An 18815-nucleotide genomic window follows, 5' to 3' on the forward strand; every position below is an offset into this window, starting at 1 on the left:
ACAAAACTTTTGAAATACACCTATATTTTACAACAACTATTAATATAATTGGACTCAAACCCTGTAGATATATGTCAGACAATTAGAATTAATACACAAATGTAGACAAATATACGTACTTATTTGTGTAAAAATGAAAAACCAAGGCTACAATTATGAAGATTCACTTTCTAATCAGGTAAAGGAAACAACAGCCAATGAAGTCACAAAGAACTTCAAATTGCACTCGACCCATAACAGTACTACGATTAAGAAATCTAACCAGAACCAAGGAAAGATTATTTGTTCTGTGATCTTACAAGGAAATTAAGTTGAAACTAGAGTAAGGAAAAAATGCTCTCTGTAGTACAGTCCACTTAAGATTCTAATAAGCAACATTTTATTTATTTATTTTAAAACAAAATTCAGATGTAAACAGCTCATTTAGTTTGCACTGTGCCATAAACAATTTTTTTCCAAAAGAAAAAAAAATAAAGAAACGCGAAAGACCCATAAACATTTTGTTTTGGTGCCCTTTAATCTACCTTTCAACATTATGATGAGAGCGGTGGAATGCTTTGGTCGATTCTGAAGAAATTACTTGGATCCACCTTAGTCTTTACAAGCACCAATCTGTCAAAATTTTGCTTGAAATACTTAGTCCCCCAAATGCTAGCTTGTTCATAGCTTGTATTGCCTCCGATTTTATTGACTCCCAAGTCAAGATCTCTATAGTTCAATTAAGCAGTTCTTGGAGACTTTGATACGTAGGCAGCCATATGGCGATAAATACTTCTTGTCCAATTCACGTGTCTTTCGGATACTGCATTGCCATCTTTAAACCATATCACCGCATAAAGAATCATGTAAATGTTCCCACCCCTGTGTGGGAAAGCTGTGGCGGATTTTCATATTTCACTCACCTTTCCTCCGTAGGGACTAAACTATACCTGAAAAAGTGCATCCATGTCTTTTTCAAGAAGTCTTTTCCATAATCCTTGAAGACCTTTTACTAGAATTGGTTTCTTTACATAGTCTGACTTTAGTTTGAAATACGACTTGGGGAATTTCCTATTCAAAAAGACATCAACTAATACAGCTGCTGGAATATTGGCAAAGTAGACTGTGGACTTGATCCAACTCATTTCAATGCAATCTTCTTTTGCCAATCCCAGTTCTAGGAAGTTTTTTTGCATCAAGGAAAGGAGATGATCAACTCGACCGAGGAACAAAGAAGTAAATGAAACCAGTATGGATTTCTTTCCAATTTGGGGAGAAGTGGAACTTGTTATGAAGAACCGAATTTGTCAGGATCCAAACGCGGAACACACAATTATTGAGATATCAAGTGCACAATAATTTAATGACAAACAAGCCACAAGCATGAAAGATAAATGACATACAATATTTAACGTGGCTCGGCTCCACCATTGACCTTACGTCCATGAAGAAAAACTTGATTTTTATTATGAGAGAAAAATCCTATATAAGAAAATAACTTGAATCCAAATCCAACCCTTGTCTATCATCTCTTATCTCCCAAGAACCCTCTCTCACTACCCCATGTATAAGGCTACATGTTGCCCTTGTGTGCCCTTGTGTCTCTTTATAGTATGTCAATCCACCTATTTATAGAGAACATTATTTGACCAAAATCTAAATAATAATAGGAAACCAATTCTAATTCATACACTTGCATAGAATAGGAAATAACTTCTAATCCTAAACAAAATAGAAAATTCCTAGGCTACTACTATTTCAAATAATTAAAATCAATTAGAAAACTAGTTACTTCCACACAAGACGAAAAACCTACCTAAAAGAAATTAAGCCAATTTCCTAACAAATCTCCACCTTGGCAAAAAAAATTTTAACAACTATTTTCCTTCAACTACCAAATAATATGCTACCGAACTACACACTCAAATTAATACAGTCCTGACACCAAATTGATTCAATCGGCAAATGAACATGTGTAATTATCCTGAATCCAACCTCCAGTTGACTCGTGAAAACGTGTCTCAATTCACCGTCTCCCTTTACAGGATTTCTTCTCACCACCACTTGCAACTCAGGATCTCCTTCTGTGAGCTCTAACCCTAAACATTGAGCCAACCAAGTGGTAAAATCACCATATTTCTTCTCATCCTCAAGACTGTCTCGCCACATGTAGTTTTCAAGACTCCACCTAAAACGAAAAACTCGTAACTGTCAGAGTCTTCTGGCGCATGAAAATTACATCACTTTGTTTCTTTGGAACACGTGCCACACCACCCAAAAAACATAATCAAAATTTAAAATTCACCGGGATGAAATATCAACCGTTGGAGGTGTGAGAAAGTCTCCACCGATTCATGTCCAAAATCAACATTGGACTCCACCTTTTTCTTGACCTTTGAATCACCTGTCTAGATTCACCGTCAAGTATCTCCACGCTTTTCGACTTTCCATCCTTTACCGTCAATGCTTCTTGTTAAGCGATTGAAACAAGGATATCACCTATTAAATTGTTCAATTGGTAATAGTAGCTAATCCACTTGATCTCAATAGTTAACCAGGATCCAATCTTGAACAACTAAGCTCTTGATCCAACCATTCCGTTTGTTGGGATCCAAGTGCTTGTGAACAGCCCAATTTCGTAACCAAGCTTTGATACCACTTGTTACAATCCAAACACGAAACACACAACTATTGAGATATCAAGTGCACAATAATTTAATGACAAATAAGCTACAGGCATGAAAGATAAACGACACACAATATTTAACGTGATTCGACTCCACCATTGAGTTTATGTCCACGGAGAGAAACTCGTTCTTTTTTATGAGAGGAAAACCTTATATAAGAATACAACTTGAACCCAAACCCAATCCTTGTATACTATCTCTCATCTCTCAAGAACCCTCTCTCACCACCCCATGTATAAGGCTACATGTCGCCTTTGTGTGCCCTTGTGTGTCTCTTTATAGCATGCCAACCCACCTATTTATAGGGAACATTATTTGATCAAAATCCAAATAACAACAGGAAACCAATTCTAATTCCTAGATTTGCATAGAATAGGAAATAACTTCTAATCCTAAACAAAATAGAAAATTACTTGGCTACTGTTATTTTAAGTAACTAAAACCAATTAGGAAACTAGTTACTTCCACACAAGACAAGAAACCTGCCTAAAAGAAATTAAACCAATTTCCTAACGGAATTAGTAAATTTTGATCAATCTTGTCTGCAATGTGCTGCCACTGATATCCTGGCTCGGTGGCATTTTGATCCAATGTCTTGGTTAGATTAAAAAATTTTACCTTTTCAAGAACAGAAACAAGACTTATCCCAAAACTTGCTCCACCACCTCCTCTAATTGCCCAAAATAGATCCTCCCCCATAGATCTTTTATCCAAAATTTGACCGTTCACGTCAATAATCTTGGCATCAATAATATGATCAACTGACAACCCAAATTTACTTGACATCATGCTACAGCCTCCTCCACTGAAGTGTCCTCCAACGCCTACTGTAGGACAAGTGCCAGCAACAAATGTGAGTTCCCTACTGGTCTCAGAAATTTTGTAACAAAGTTCGCCAAGAGTTGCCCCCGTTTCAACCCATGCTGTATGATTTTCCTTGTCAACTGATATCAAGCTAAAGTTTCTAAGATCAACAATGACAAAAGGGCTTGTTGAAGCACAGGAAAGACCCTCATGATCGTGTCCACCACTCCGGACTCTAATTTGAATTCCATGTTTCTTGGCACAGCGTATTGCCGCCTGGATCTGCGATGAATGAAGTAGTGTAAGGATGAGAGTTGGTTTGAATGGAGAGGCTGATGCGGGACGTAAGTTTTGCTCTGAGGATTGCAAACTATACAGATAAGATGAGTTTTTTGGGGCGTAGATGATATCAGAAAATGAGTTTGAGTTTTGAGATTGAAGGCATGTCATATAATTATCATGAAAGTGATTTGAAGTAGCCTGCTCGATGATAGGTAAAATTGAAAGAAAATAGGGAAGAGAAGGAAATGAACTGTATGAAATTGCCATGAACTGTATGAAATGGCCATCTCTTCTACTAAATTTCATTTGTGTTGAGATGAAACTGATTTAAATGCTACTTGTATATTCTCTGGCTGAGCCTTCCATAGATCAGCAAATTGTGAGAATTAATCAGACATTTTTTGGGGCAAAACTCTGAATATGGCAATTCTAGCTTCTAGCTAGGTGGTGTTGAAGATGTCTAGGATGCGGAAAGGATATACTATTAAAAGCTAGTGTTAGGGTTTGCCAAAAGGGTATATATATATATATATATATTTATTTATATATATATATTTTTTTTGTCACGATAACATTTGTATAACCTATTCTAACATAATCTATGGGAAGGGGAAGCCAACGAGAAACCCATCGAAGGAATCCATTTGAAGTAACAATCACAATTAAGTGACAATTATATGGTGGGACCTCCACCAAATCTTAGTGATGACCAACAGTCCAAGAAGCTATCAATTACCAAAATAATATTCAAGATGTCACTAATCTAAAAGCACAAAAGTTTCAGTTTTTTGAAAATGATTTTTCTAACAACTGTTCATTAGATATTCATTAACACCCAATCTACTATGTATATACACACAATAACAATTATTACTCCCTTTTATTTTTACACTTTCCTTAGTTAATATTACTTTTCTAAAAATCTAACACTTGAAATACATTTTAATAAGTATCCAATGAAAAGTTGTCAGAAAAACCATTTAGAAATATCAAAATGTTAAATGATCCGTGAGTGACAATACTTGTGATACTTGTAATTGTGTGTGTTGGGATACTAAACCACCTTGTAGCACTAATCAAGTAGTGGTGAGAAAATCTTTTGTGGTAGTGCATAACTCACAATATTTTGCTATTTATAACGAGGAATGATAGTGTAGGAGAGCGTAACGGACGATGCCCCATTTTTAAATACCTACCCTAGGCCTGGCCTCGTTTTTCTATGGGTGTATATATTTTAATCAACTTATCACACAAAATATTATACATTTTTTGATGGACATTGAATTTGCTTATGGTTTTGGATTTTTAAGAACATGCTTATTGCAAAAGGAAGCATTCTTTCCAATTATCCTAAAAAATCACTTTTTTTAATAGGAAAATTTTTCAATTTCTTTCCTGCATTGGATTGCACCTTAGTTATTGAATCTATTTTTGTCTCTTTACTATATTCCCCGCCCCCCCATCCCCCTAGAATATAGCCAAGTACAAGGCACCAGTAGGATTGGAACAAAAGGAAAACTTACATTTTGGACTGGTGAAAATGCTCGAATTTTTTAAAAAAAATAAAGGAAAACATAACATAGTGGTTTTGCTTATGAAACATTCAAACTTTGCTGGAGGGGGCAAAATTCATAGTGAGGATGGACTGCTGCCACTGGTTTTCCCCTTCCGCCGCCACTAAACCAATAAGTACCCTTTTTGCGCACGTGCCAGATTGCAGTATTAGGACCATGCATAGACTAATGAAACCAGCTAGCTACTCTCATTTAATAAGTTGCTTAATTAAATTATGGTAAGATTTTCCTTTAGTTGGTTAGTGATGCAAAGTTTTAGACTTTGGCTTACATAGGGATAGAGGCAGGACCAATGGTTAATCCAAGGAGTTGACTGTGAGGATCTGATATTTGTGGCAATAGTAAAACAAAAACTCACAAATGCACATAAAAAAAGGATTAATATTTTCTACAGACAATCTATATACTATTAATTTTAGATAAATGATAATTATGTAAAATTTGAATTTGAAATTTAACTTTTGCACACGTATCATGAATTCAGCAGTTATAGTATATACACTGTCAGTGTATATAATATTTACTCAATGAGAGAGAGTAGTAAGCACACATTTTACTTTTCATTCATATTTACGTCTTTATTAGTGGATGTTACAAAATATATATATGTTAATAAATACATAAATATCAACATATGAACAGCAAATTTCTCCGTTCATACACCAAAGTTGGGTTAGTTTTGGACAGTTTTCTTTAACTTAGCTTTAGCCTGTTTTGTCTTGGTCTGTACATGTATTATAGTGCATGGCTGAAATTGCATGCATGAGACAATCAAGACAGATTTTGGTGGCCTACAAGACGTACACCAATTCTTTTTCTTATTTATTTCATTAATTTTAGTTCCTACACCAAGACGTATGCAAAACTTCTTTCTCTAGTAAATTTCCAAATTAAGACACTCACTAGTCTTCTTAATTTTTTTCTCTCATTCTTCTCAACTGCAAATTATAACAAAGAACCCTATATGTAGCCCATGGCACTTGGTGAATAAGAAACCATGATGACAAGAAACTACCAAACAAAAACTTAATTATCTAACCAAGTAAATTACCAAAAATTTGAATGGAACAAAAACTTCCAAAGCCAAAAAAAACCACATCAATTTTGAAACAGTTTAGTTTAATCATGTCAATACAAAATCAGATTTATATTTGTCATTGTTTATGTTGCATTGTAACATGCAAATGTTATTTCCATACGTTCTTCAATCTCCCATGCATTCACCATTATGAGAGTGGCGGAATGCTTTGCTCAATTCTAAAGAAAGGGTTATTTCCACTTTGTCCTCCCAAACTTTGGGCGATAACCCACTTCAGTCCCTAAACTTCAAAATGGAATACTTAAATCCTTAAATTTATAAATCCGTCCCACTTAAGGAAAATCATTGACAGAATCATGAACACCATTGGTGGTCGAAGAGCATGGCAAATACCGGCCATTGATCGAGGGCAACAATGGAAATTCATTAAAAATCATATATATAGATTGAAAAAGATGGTGAACTATGGAGGGAAAGTTTCTCTCCATGCAACCGGTGCACATGGGTCACATACTTGACCTGATCCAAATCATAAAAGGGCTTCGATGCTCCCTATGCTGCAAATAGAGACCCAAGTAGTCATTCTGCAAGTTAGAACGTAGGAAGAAGAAAAGGGGAACCTAAAACTAGTGTCAACAAACAAGGAGAGATAGTGAGGGAATTTTGGGATTGTGGAAAACAAACGTTGATGATTGCATCATGGACAGCCATGAACCCAAGAAGAAGGTTTTGTCGCTGTCCCAAGTACAGAGTAATGGAAATTAGGGTTTTGTGTTTGTACTTCTTTTAATTTTTGGTTTGTACGAATTGAGTTGGAGAGGTTGAAAGAAAACTCAAGATTCCAGCAATCGAAAGCAAGGAAGCTTAAGATATACTTGATTATCCACTGGGTTGCCATTGTCCTGTGGTTCTTTTTGTTCAAATTTGGGGCAGAAGGTTAAAATTGAGTTATAGAAAAAGCAATAGTTGATGTTGCCTGTCTGTTTTTTTTGCTCAAACGTGGGACCAACTTTCGTTGTTATTGCTAAGTAGTGGATCTTCTAAATAGTGCTACTATGCTAATTCTTGCTTTTGCTGGCTATGCAATTTGCACCAGCACTTTCCTTAGAACTGTCAAGTTTCAATGTATTGTATGAAATTTAGGGGTTTAGTGGCCCAAGTTGCACGTATTTTGAAATTTAGGGGCCTAGGTGTCCCATAATTGTGAATATTGGGTCTTAGATGTCATTCTCTTTGTTGTTTAGGGACTTAAGTGTCCCAATTTGTGAAGTTTATTGTGGCTAATCTATGTCCCATTGTGAACAGCGATTAATAGTTGTACCAGAACATAAAATTTTCAGCATTGCCTTTGATCATTCAACAAAAGATCCAATGCACAATACTAGGAATGACAAACATTCTTAGTTCCTATGTACTTTATGAGTTGAACAAAAGTTACCCACATATGGACTAGCAAAATAGAGGCTTTTACTGCCCAATTCAATCTGATTATATCTGCAAAACAAAAGCTATATGCCTGTACAACTCTTTAGTAATTTGTCCACCATGCACAAAAACCTTTGTGCTTGAAGGTTATTTGGCCTATTGCTGCAATTTTCCAGCTTAATAGATTGGTTTCCATCTCCATGGAGCTGCACATTTCCAATCACAGGTGACTCCTTTACGTGTCCCGCACTTGTCTGTAATGTAGACAGGTTTAATTTACACACAAATTGCCCTGCCAAGTGAATTGTGCTGGCTTAAGTCCACTGCTCATATGAGAGGCTATCCGCAAGTCCTTCACGTATGAGTGTGGAGCTCTCATTGTTACTCCTTGACTATAGGAATAAAGTTTGTGATCATCAGCTTTGGAGTTCAACTACAAACAAGCACATAATATGAATAAATAAGACAGTACACATAAATAAGCTATTGATGTATGGAGACCACTTACATGAGTTGTTGTAGGACTCTTTTCCACATGCTTAGAACTATTTTGAGCATGCTTATATGGGTTAACTAGATCATCAGAATGTATTTTTATAGTTTTAAATCCTAAGTCTCTAGTCATGTCTAGTGAGTTGCTAAAGGTCTATTGCCGAGCATGCTTATATGGGTTAACTAGATCATCAGAATGTATTTTTACAGTTTTCAATCCTAAGTCTCTAGGCATGTCCAGTGAGTTGCTAAAGGTCCATTGCCCCAACTTACAATTATTTTTTGGGTGACCATGCTTACGGCAGAATGATCATTTTCTTCCTTTCTTTGTCACTGGTTCTTCTGCCCTACCTTTTGGCTGATTGCCATCCAAATTTTGAGATGGACCCAACTATCTTGCATACTTATCCCAACCATATCAGCAGTCACATCACTTGTAGTAGTTTCTTTTGCATTTGCCTGCATAGATGGACCTGTATCTTGTGCAGTTTTCTCCTTTGCTGAACTTGTATTGTCCCCTCAATAGTTCGCTTATTTTTATCTGGATATCCTCTCTTGTTATGTCTGTATTTTTTGTAGTGGCTCCAATTCATCATGTGCCAACCTTGCTAACCTTATGAGGTTTACTTGCATTGGCATAGTTGTTCCGTCTTTCTTCTTTTGGAGCCTTTTTCCTCATCTTCTTTGGCCTTCCAGCAGATCTTCCATAACTTGGAGGATTCATTGGTGGTAGGTCTATGTGCTCCCACAAATTAGGACCATTTATTGGATTAAGTACAAGTTCATAGCTCCGTAGAGAGGTAGTCTTCAAGTAGTGCTAGAAACATGCTTCTTTGGTGCATCGTGCCTCTTGTTGATGGCAACTACAACATGGCCACATGGTATTCCCCTTAATTACCACTTTATACATGAACAGGTTTTGCTAGCCATGTTAACAGTATACTATTCCCCAAATGGACAACTTATCTGATACTTCATTGTCCCAACATATGACGCTATGCATAGACACTGCTCTTGCTTAACTTTTTCTAGTATGTCAAATATTGCTAAACAAAGGAGACATGAACACAGCCAAAGTGAAAACAATAAATTGGTCGTAAATTTGCCACTGAAGTTATAAACTTAATACTATTACTTGATAAATAAAATGTTTCTTAACCTTCGTGCTTGGACATTGCTTCTCTATTCCTCTCCATCCTCTTCAACAGGGACAAATAAATGGTCTGCAGCATGGCTGGCTATGATAGGTAGCGACCTAGCCTCTAAAATGACTGCATTAAAGGAATCACATATGTTGTTTGCCAAAATATCACCGTCCAATCCACATCTGAACTGGCGAGCTGAGACACTATAATTGAATGGCCTAGATGTCTTCTTATTATTATTGTTTAAAATTACACACCATAACATTCAAGTCAGTCAAGGGGTTAATTGACCAAAAATATCACTTTAGAACTTAAAGTGATAGAGGCACTAAAACTTAAGGACTAAAGTGTTAGCCACTTTCTTCTTTTACCTAGAGGACTTGCTGCAACTTGAACCAATATTCGTCACCAAATTTCTTAACCCTCTTGAACGGCAAAATTATGATTCGCCATAAAATCGAACTCCATCAATTGCAAAAACATGTTTTCAGAATTTGGCTCCCTTAATAAGCCTGAAATATTTCATTTAAGCCAATCCAACAAAAAAAACTAATAGGTTTTTTTCCCAAGGCAAAAAAGGTCAATTGACAAAGACACTAACTAAAGAGTGAAGAGCCAGAAGGGAAAAAATTGGAAATCTAAATCATGTATCCCCATAATAAGTTAGACTAATTTGTATGCCCTGAGATAAAAAAAAAATTTTTGAAAAAGGAATTTACAGCCTATTGTTTGTTTTTAAACGCAAACTTGATTGAAGTGATTTTTTTTTTCTTTCCTGCTATTTTTTGCTTGTTTATTAACAAACACATTTGAACATGGGTAGCGCATTTGTTGTAACGAGTCGTCCCCTGCTATTTTTCCAACTCACACAGACACATATGCACACTTCAATAATAGAAGATAGGAAAAAATATTCGCAATAATAATCATTCGACTCATTTTCACAACATTCTTGATCCAACCCAAAAAATTTGCACAAGACAAAAGAATATGAATCCTAAACAAAACGAAAAAATGTAATAACAAATCATTCTCCGGCTCAAATTATAGTATAAACTATAGAAGAAAGAGCTTTAGAAGCTGGATTTCTTGATCTTGTATCGATAGAATGCCTTCTTTTTCTTGCTTGAAGAATTCTGGATATTTAAGAGGATTTTCCCTGGTTCATGGTTCTTGAAAGTCTTGCGAATTGGTTCTTCATTCGAGGCCAGTTTCCTCTCCTTCTGTACGATAATGGTATACGAGTTCTCATCAGTTGGCACAAATTCTTCTTTGTAGTTCACCTCCCATCCTACAACTGTCAGATCCCAGACGAATGTGGTTCCAATCTGCCATTATTCAACCAGAACCAATTAGACACAATCGCTTTCTTGAGAAATCCTAATCTAGTTATATAAAATCAAGATTGTTATATCTGTTTTTTCAGTACCTCTGGTGCTGGAATTTCAACAATTTCAGTTGATCCACCCTTGATGACAATTTCTGATGCTTCACCATCAGCAGTTGAGAACTCAAAATCAACATCCCTCTTCAGGCCACCATACTGAATAGGAATTTCCTGAATTGGAATATACCTGTTTTCAAGTACAAAAATTTAGTCCCACTTTGTTTTCAATCATTTGATCAGGTCAGACTTATTATTCTGAAACATAATGGTGATACTTACTTCAGTAAGGTCTCAGTGACCTTAGCCGGGCGAGCGATGATGAATTTGCTCTTAGTTCTTTGAGTTAAAAATGGTGATAGCAGTGCATGGAAGGCATAGTACCAAAAGGGAACATTGATAAATATCTGCAGATTCGGAAGAAAATAAAAAGGTAAGAAATTCAAGAACCTAAGACAAACCAGATACAATCATACAAATGAACTAAATGAAGGCCGAAATTTGGAAAGAATGTGGAACAAGTTCTTACATTTTTGGCTGCAAATTCAGGATAGTTGTCTTGGAGAAGAGCAACAGCTTGTTTTGTAGCAACACGAACTTCCTTCCTGGATGGCCCGGGTGAGTTCTTGAGATCATTGATCTGAAGCAAGGAATTGACACCGCCAGGCTTGAAATCAAGCTTTTGAATTCCCTTCTCCATAAGCTGGACTCTCCATCTCAAGAACTGAGTGCGCTTCTCCTCAGTCCCAAAAGTCTTCTTGTAGAGCTCCGCATCATCCAAAACTCCAAAAATGTTGTAGCAGATGGGGCGGCCTTCACGATCAACCCCATTCATGTATGCAACAGATGCAAGATCAGCCCCTAAATCTTCATCCAAAACCAAATCAATGTTCAACTCTTTCCTCCATTGAAGAGTTTTCTTCAGCATCTCAAATGCCTCATTGACTTTGAAGTCCCTAGCCCTTAAAAATTTCAAGAGAACCACATCAGTTCCCTCATGCCCTTTACTGGCCAAAAGGGGCACTCCCCAAATGGAGATACCCTTGTCAACCTCAACATCTACATCAGCCTTCTCACCCTCCTCACCATTCTTCTCATCACTCTTTTCTTGGGTATTTTCCTCAGTTTTCTTCTCTTCATCACCTTCCTTTTCCTCCTTTCCATCTTTCTTCTCTTCAACTTTTTCTTCACCTTCTTTTGCAGCCTCCTCTGTTTCTTCTTTCTCCCCTTCACCTTCATTTTTCGGTGACACCTTTGGAGCCTCTTTAGCCACTTCTTTCTTAAAGAGCTTGTTCCCCAGAATGGCTTCTTCCAGCTTCGACTTCAAATCATTCAAAGCCTTCTTCTCAAACTCTTTCAGATCAGAAGGAAAATTACTTTCTTCCCTATAAGAAGAACTCTTCTCAACCATCTTCCCTTCTTTGCATTCATCACCATCAATCACATCCTTCACTTGCTGCACTTTCTCCGTCTCCTTTTCTTCCTGCAAAACCTCTTCCTTTGTAACAGCCACTTCAACCACCACCTGAGTTGCCTCTGATTTCTCCTCAACAGTCATGGTAACAATGCCTAAAATGAACGCAAAAACACCAACAAATGAAAAACAAATCCATTCAATAAATTAACCAATTACAAACCAAATACGTAAATTAATGAAAGCCCAACTCACTTTTACTTCTGATATTGCTGTATTTCTATCACAAATCCTCCTCTTGCTTCTCCACTGCTGGTTCTTCTTTGGCCCTCTGAAGAGTTGAGAGAAGGAAATCAAGAATGGTTTGAGAGGAAGGGGAAGGGATAGGGGGGAATGTAACGGTTATATATTTTTTTGAAAAACTGGGTTGTAGGGCCCACAACGGTCAATTAAATTGCTGCCACCGCATGTTAAGAGCCGTTAGGATTCTTTTCCGGGGCTTGTGCTAGTCTGGACTCCAGCAAAATTTGGTTTGTCACAATCATTTTGGGCCCACACCTAATATTTTTTGAAAAACCAAAAAATGATTCAATCTGTTCCAATCAAATTTTAAAAAATCCATTAATTTCATTGAAAGATGTAGTACTAAATGCTAATTAACCTTAATGTTGTCTTTTATTCCTATCAATTAGAACAATTATTCTTTGATTGACTGACCTCAATGATTTTCCTGCATGTGCTGCAGCTCATATTTAACTTTGGTGTATCTTAATATTTATTTATTATTGATTACTACTATTTATTTATATTTCTTTCCATAATAATGTATTGAAAATGTTTGGTAGATTGACGAATACATGAGAGAGATAAAGATTAATAGGACGGCCAAATATTCATGGTATAAAAAATTGGATTTTTCTAACGGACACCCATTGATATATCTAAAATTTTCCTAACATATCAAGTATATACATATACTAACAATTATTATCGTCCATTGCATTTATATACTTTTTTTATTTCATTTTACCTATCCTCTTTTTGCATTTATTTACTTTCTCTAATTAATCTCACATTTTAAAAAATATGACGACTGAAATATATCTTAACAACATCCTAAGAAAAATTAACATGGATCCCACTTTATAAAGTCTTGAGGCCTTGTTTCGATTACAATCATTCTCCAAAAAATTTCTAGTTTTTTCGTGAACATATTTTTCAATCTTTTTTTACCTCATATGCATCAAATCGTTATAATACATTTTTCTACAAAAAAAAAAACTTCAAAAATTTGCTACGATATCTTTTTACTTTTCTTGCTTTATATATTTTTGTTTTTCTTTTCTTGGGCTTATACATTTTCTCAACTAAAGACAAATTATAATTTGTAGTACACAATTTGTGAAACCCTTAAGGGTCCACCTCCATGAAAGAGAGAGAAGACTTTGTCAAATTAACAACTGCATCTTTTTGGCAATGCCCAACAAATAGTGCTATATAACTCACCAAATTTTGGAGTTTGTGAACTTGACAGAAAGATATATTCTAGCATTTCTACTCCCAACAGCCATAATTTCCTGTCAGTTGTGCTTGCAAAAGAGACCAAATCACTTTCTTTAGTTTCTTTCCAGAGGACCAGTTCATTGATTGTTCACCTGAGGATATATTATTCATATTCTTATGTGGGTTCCAAATATATTATTCTGAGGTTATCATCTGAATACGACTCTTGAATCCAATTGGTAGTTCTTATAAAGAGGTTTAAGAATTCTTGCCAAAATGTATATAAAGATGTAAAGCGACTTTGATTATTGGAATTAGCTAATCTAGTATCCACAAATCCAAATTAAAGCTCTCTTATTATTATTATTATTATTTTTTAACTAAAACGAGGATTTATTTTATTTTTTTCAGCATTTAGATTAAACTCACACATTCAATTAGATTAGAAACACTCGAAAGTTACAGTTAAACGCCCCATTAAGAGAAATCTAAAGGGGACCGAGGATTTATTTTATAATGACACACAATCCAAAATCAGAAATCAATTTGTGACTAATAATACCATCTTGTTGAATTTTGAAACTCTTGTGTTAGTTATAGGCCAACGCTAGTTTAAAATTTGGTTTGGACTGCACATTTAATTTCGCTTGTTATTATTAGTAAAAAAATATTATATAGGTTTCATATTTCAAACTTATCTAGCCCAATTCAAACAAATTAAAAACTTATATTGGGGATCACTACCCTATTATAATTTAACATTCAATCTTCAACTATGATGCTAGTAAATAGCAGAAGAATCATGTATTCCCTCTGATCCATTACATTATTAATATCATCTTATCACTCTACTAATGTCCCAAAATAAGAGTCACCATTTCAAATTTAACACGTACTTTCACCATTTCAAGAGTCACCAAAATAAGAGTCACCATTCCAAATGTAACACGTACTTTTCAATTTTAACATTTTTAAAAAGCAAATTTTTAAAATCCCAATGCACAACGAACAAGAAAATGTTTTAGATTCAAAAGATATATATATATATCTATATATGTAAATTCACTAATGCCATCTCATCTAAGCATATAATGATTATTATGATTTCATGAAAAGTTGAATTCCCAAGGAACGAGTACTTAGTTGCAACTACTGTGGCACCATGAGTGTACATCTTAATCCAACAGGATGAGCATTTCTTCTTTCCAGACAAATATTAGAGAAAGTTTTGAGCATAATTTCCCTCATTTGTTGGGTCAAATTCATTGCATTCACTGCTCAAATCTCTTTTATCTTTGTTACTTAAAGAATTTTCTTTAAATTTAGAGCCAAACTTTGATATTTTAAGAGCAAAAAAATCAGAAACAACAGAGAGATGCAATAGAATATGAGCTGCCCATCTGCAAATTCTTTCAGCCGAATCAAACTTGCCAGCAAGACTTATCAACATCCCTCAATGGTCCATCATCCACGAATATTCAAGATGCCCATATATTCAACAAGCAGCAACAGGAGACATGAAATCCTGATTCTGGGCGGCGGCCAATATACAAGCCAAAGCCAGACATGGTATAACTAAGCAAAATGGTCAGAATACGACAGTCAAGAATCTGCCTGCAACCAGCAGGGATTTTTGATGCTCAAGCATATTGTTTTTCTAGCATCTTTTTGTCATAGTATTTCTGCCCATTTGATTTCTGGTCTCTTCTTCCCATATTTAGTTTCTATATATGTGATGAATCCTTGACATTGGTCACACGAAAGCATCACAAGTCCCAAGTATCAAACAAAGACAAACACCGTAATGTACAGACTATTTCTGGGAATAGCAGGCCATGCAGAATTTTCTATTTTGGAAAGTGAAAGGTAAATGATGAAATCCCTTTTACAAGTTGTTTTGGTGGGTGGGGTTGGGGGGGGGGGGGGATGATCAGTCAATTAGTCCATGCATCAGTTTTTGTACTCAAATACTAAAACCCAATAAACAGATCTAGTTATACTTGTCAAAGATGGACTTGGGCAATGGAAAACTTCTGCAAAGCATCACAGCCAAGTCCTCTGTTACAGCAATGCTGAATAAAAACTAAAGCAATTGCAGAGCTGAAAAGCAAACTTCAAAGAAAGCAGTTCAACGAGTATAAAATTAACTGGATAACAAACCCCAATTAAAAGATTAATGTATGCACCACCTCCTTCAAAAGTATTTTTTGCAGCATTGACTGTACAGAAGTTGACTGCCCAAGAATAAGTCGAAAAATGTACAAGGACGATAACCCACATGCGACACCAAAAGCAAAATATTAATTACAGAAGAAAAACTAAAATACGCGAATAATATCAGGTGTCAAGAAAGTGGTATGTTAACCTATATTTTTTGGTGAATGAGTACCTGACCACTTTTAAATAGCTTAGCAATGATTTCTCCTATTTTACGAGCACGGAAACCACACAGAGCATTTCAGCAGCTTGGATTCCACATTAAGGAAGAGGCTTCTGTTACAACAATGAAATTAGTAGATTGACCTGTGAGGCGCAAAAACATTATCTCCTGCCTATTATCTCTTTCAAGCATCAATGTCCATGTATTCACCAGTAACCCTGTGCAAAAGGAAATTTCAGCATCTAGACCAGAACCAAAAATGATTTTATGGAGGAAAGGGGTAGGTAATACATGTAATTCAATGGCAACCAGCGAGAAGATGAGAAGAGAGTAAAGTTTTCAACTACCCAAATGTGTCATACTACATGTAAATTGATGCAACTAAAGCAACATGAAACAAACAGTTGGTTTCGATAAAAAATTACATGGACCATGACTATGAAGGGCAGAAACCACTTTGATCACGAATTAGCATTAGGATTAAATTCTAGAAGATTCCCACAATTCAAAGAGGTTGAACAGAATTCTTCATGGTATAATGTTATTAAACCCAGCCCAAAAATCAAACCAGTTAAAGGGGCCAGGTAAATTGTTTAATCAAACAGTCCAGGCAGAAGCATTGTAAATGTACTTTCCAATTAACTAATTAATGCCATTTCAATATCACAACTATGGTAATTCTATGAATGTATCAGCCAAATACATGTTCATTTGTTTATGGGAAATACTAATCAATCAATAAAGACAATTCGGTTTCTGGCGTCAGTTCACATTTCCCAACTCAGAATACTGAGAAATTTCTACAGGAAATATCCACAAACATTTTAGGCTACTATGCTTTTTATACTTGAACTAGCAAATATTGAATTTAGAACTATTGGCATATTGTTTATTTAATCCCACAATTGTGCTAAAAGTCATTATACTTCAGAGTATTGCAATAATGGTACATACATGTTTTAAAATCTTTAGTCTCTTTTGGAGAAATATGTTATTCTATTTGGACAATTAGAGTTAAAATAAATTAAGTTCCAATACGTGTTATACCATAACTTTGGCCATTGACAGAAAAAGGAAGGGAAAAAAATAATTTAAAATTAACTGAAATTGGTGAGTCAATAGCGAAAAAGACAGATGCCTATGTGAATCGAGGACCGGTTTAGCATGTTAAGTCTTTCAGCAGTTTACTTAAGGTCCAAGCTACAAGTCCTGAAAACCCTTACATAAGCCGTTAAAACATTCGCTTGCCAGTTTCACCAAAAGCCATCAACTGACCCCAATTACCCGGAAGGCTGTCTCCTTGGTTCTACCAGTTACTTGAACAAGTCCCAATTAGGCAACTGCCTCGACCAATAGCCAGTGGCTTGGTCAGGTTTGATGGCTATCCACTAGAGAAACTTACAGCATAAGCTACCAAAAAATTCAGATTTAGATATCAGAGAAGGCTGTAAACCTTTTACTATAATACTCTGATGGTTTTTCTGTTGTTTTGCAGAGGTTTGTTACTTCTACTTTCAAAATTAAATGTTCTCCGACAATGGGATTCCAGTTAATAACTCCCCTGTCCTTTATGCAATATCATATCGATGAGATCTTTTCTATACTTATAATTCTGTCAAGGTAGTGGGTAGTTTCTCTAACTAATATCAATCTCCAGTATCCATAAAGAATTTTCAAACAGAAACGACACACATTAACAGCTAACATTGCATATGTCCCAGCAATTCTTTCATCTTTTTTCTTTTCACCCACCAAACTATAACAGTATCTAGAGAAGACAACTATCAAAATGGAACACTTGGAAAACAAAAGTAAACTGCAGTAAAACGTCTAACCCCAAAAACTGCAGGTCAATATTTGGTAACTCAAGGACATGTTACGGCACAAGGTAGATAGAAGATAGTACTACTACAAAGCTATCAAACCATCCATCCAATGAACTGCATCATCACCACTTTGAGAACAAATTAATAAACATACCTATTATAAGATAGCCAAGCTTCACCTATGGTTCCTATGACTTTATTTCGTACTTTCCGCACGCAAACCTGTATTAGTAAGCTCAGAGTTTAGAAATCCATCTCCAGAGAGAGAGAGAGAGAGGGAGAGAGAGAGAGAGAGAGAGTCACCTGTACTTGATCAATGGGGCCAACCTCAGGATCCCTGTTACGGTGAACGACAATCCCATTGTCACATTTGTTTATAAAGTGAGCACTTCCGCTGATGTCATATAAGTTTGGCGGACCGCCAACCCAATGATGCAACTATTTACAACGTTAAATAGTTAGCACTTTGACATGTACTGTAACAGAACAAATAATTGCTAACCAGATACTCTAGCAATATTTTGCCAACCTGTCTTGGATGTGCAACAAACCACACATGACATGAATGATGTTGAGCAAACCTTTTGATCTTTGTTAGCATCTGACTAACATACTCCGTCTCAGTCCTGTCAAGAAATAAGTTAAAAGCAGGAGACAAGACTATACTAGCGATAGAAATAAACACCAAAGAAAGACTTCAAATTTGCAAGAGTAGAACCATTGGGTTTATGTAACATATATAGTTTCTCAGAGAAATAGTCTTTCTGTATGTACTCAATGAAAATGGTAACAGGAATTTTGACTTAACCATGAGTAGCTCACTATATAGAATGGGATAAAATTATATCCACCGCTAGAGCACAGACAGATATACCACCACC

General features: G+C 35.7%; 2 protein-coding genes and 1 pseudogene across 6 annotated transcripts in view; all 3 read right to left on the reverse strand.

The window, feature by feature from the left end:
• Positions 1-533: 533 nt before the first annotated feature.
• LOC113709858 (tetrahydroberberine oxidase-like) lies at positions 534-3920 on the reverse strand (annotated as a pseudogene).
• Positions 3921-10321: 6401 nt separating this feature from the next.
• On the reverse strand, positions 10322-15968 carry LOC113709225 (patellin-4). 2 transcript variants are annotated; one of them, XM_072065958.1, is made up of 6 exons: positions 15889-15968; positions 12481-12556; positions 11341-12380; positions 11094-11218; positions 10857-11001; positions 10322-10755 (listed from the first exon to the last, which is right to left on the reverse strand). In XM_072065958.1, the coding sequence occupies exons 3-6, from the start codon at positions 12367-12369 to the stop codon at positions 10501-10503; spliced, it is 1554 nt and encodes a 517-aa protein (XP_071922059.1). In that variant the 5' UTR covers positions 12370-12380; positions 12481-12556; positions 15889-15968; the 3' UTR covers positions 10322-10500. The 2 variants fall into 2 exon arrangements, with proteins under 2 accessions (XP_071922059.1, XP_027087736.1); XM_027231935.2 differs by lacking the exon at positions 15889-15968 and adding an exon at positions 12666-12783.
• Positions 15856-18815, reverse strand: part of LOC113710284 (twinkle homolog protein, chloroplastic/mitochondrial-like) — a 28021-nt gene continuing 25061 nt past the window's right edge. For 3 of the 4 annotated variants that reach the window (XM_027233204.2, XM_072065956.1, XM_072065957.1), the window contains 4 exons: positions 18464-18560; positions 18238-18372; positions 18089-18156; positions 15856-16326 (listed from right to left, as the gene is read on the reverse strand). In XM_027233204.2, coding sequence (XP_027089005.1) covers positions 16293-16326; positions 18089-18156; positions 18238-18372; positions 18464-18560 — 334 coding nt within the window. In that variant the 3' untranslated portion in view covers positions 15856-16292. The remainder of the gene's footprint in view (positions 16327-18088; positions 18157-18237; positions 18373-18463; positions 18561-18815) is intronic. The other variant, XR_003452831.2, reaches the window with a different exon arrangement.

This window comes from Coffea arabica, chromosome 9e, assembly GCF_036785885.1.
Source record: "Coffea arabica cultivar ET-39 chromosome 9e, Coffea Arabica ET-39 HiFi, whole genome shotgun sequence".
In the NCBI taxonomy this organism is placed as follows: Eukaryota; Viridiplantae; Streptophyta; class Magnoliopsida; order Gentianales; family Rubiaceae; genus Coffea; species Coffea arabica.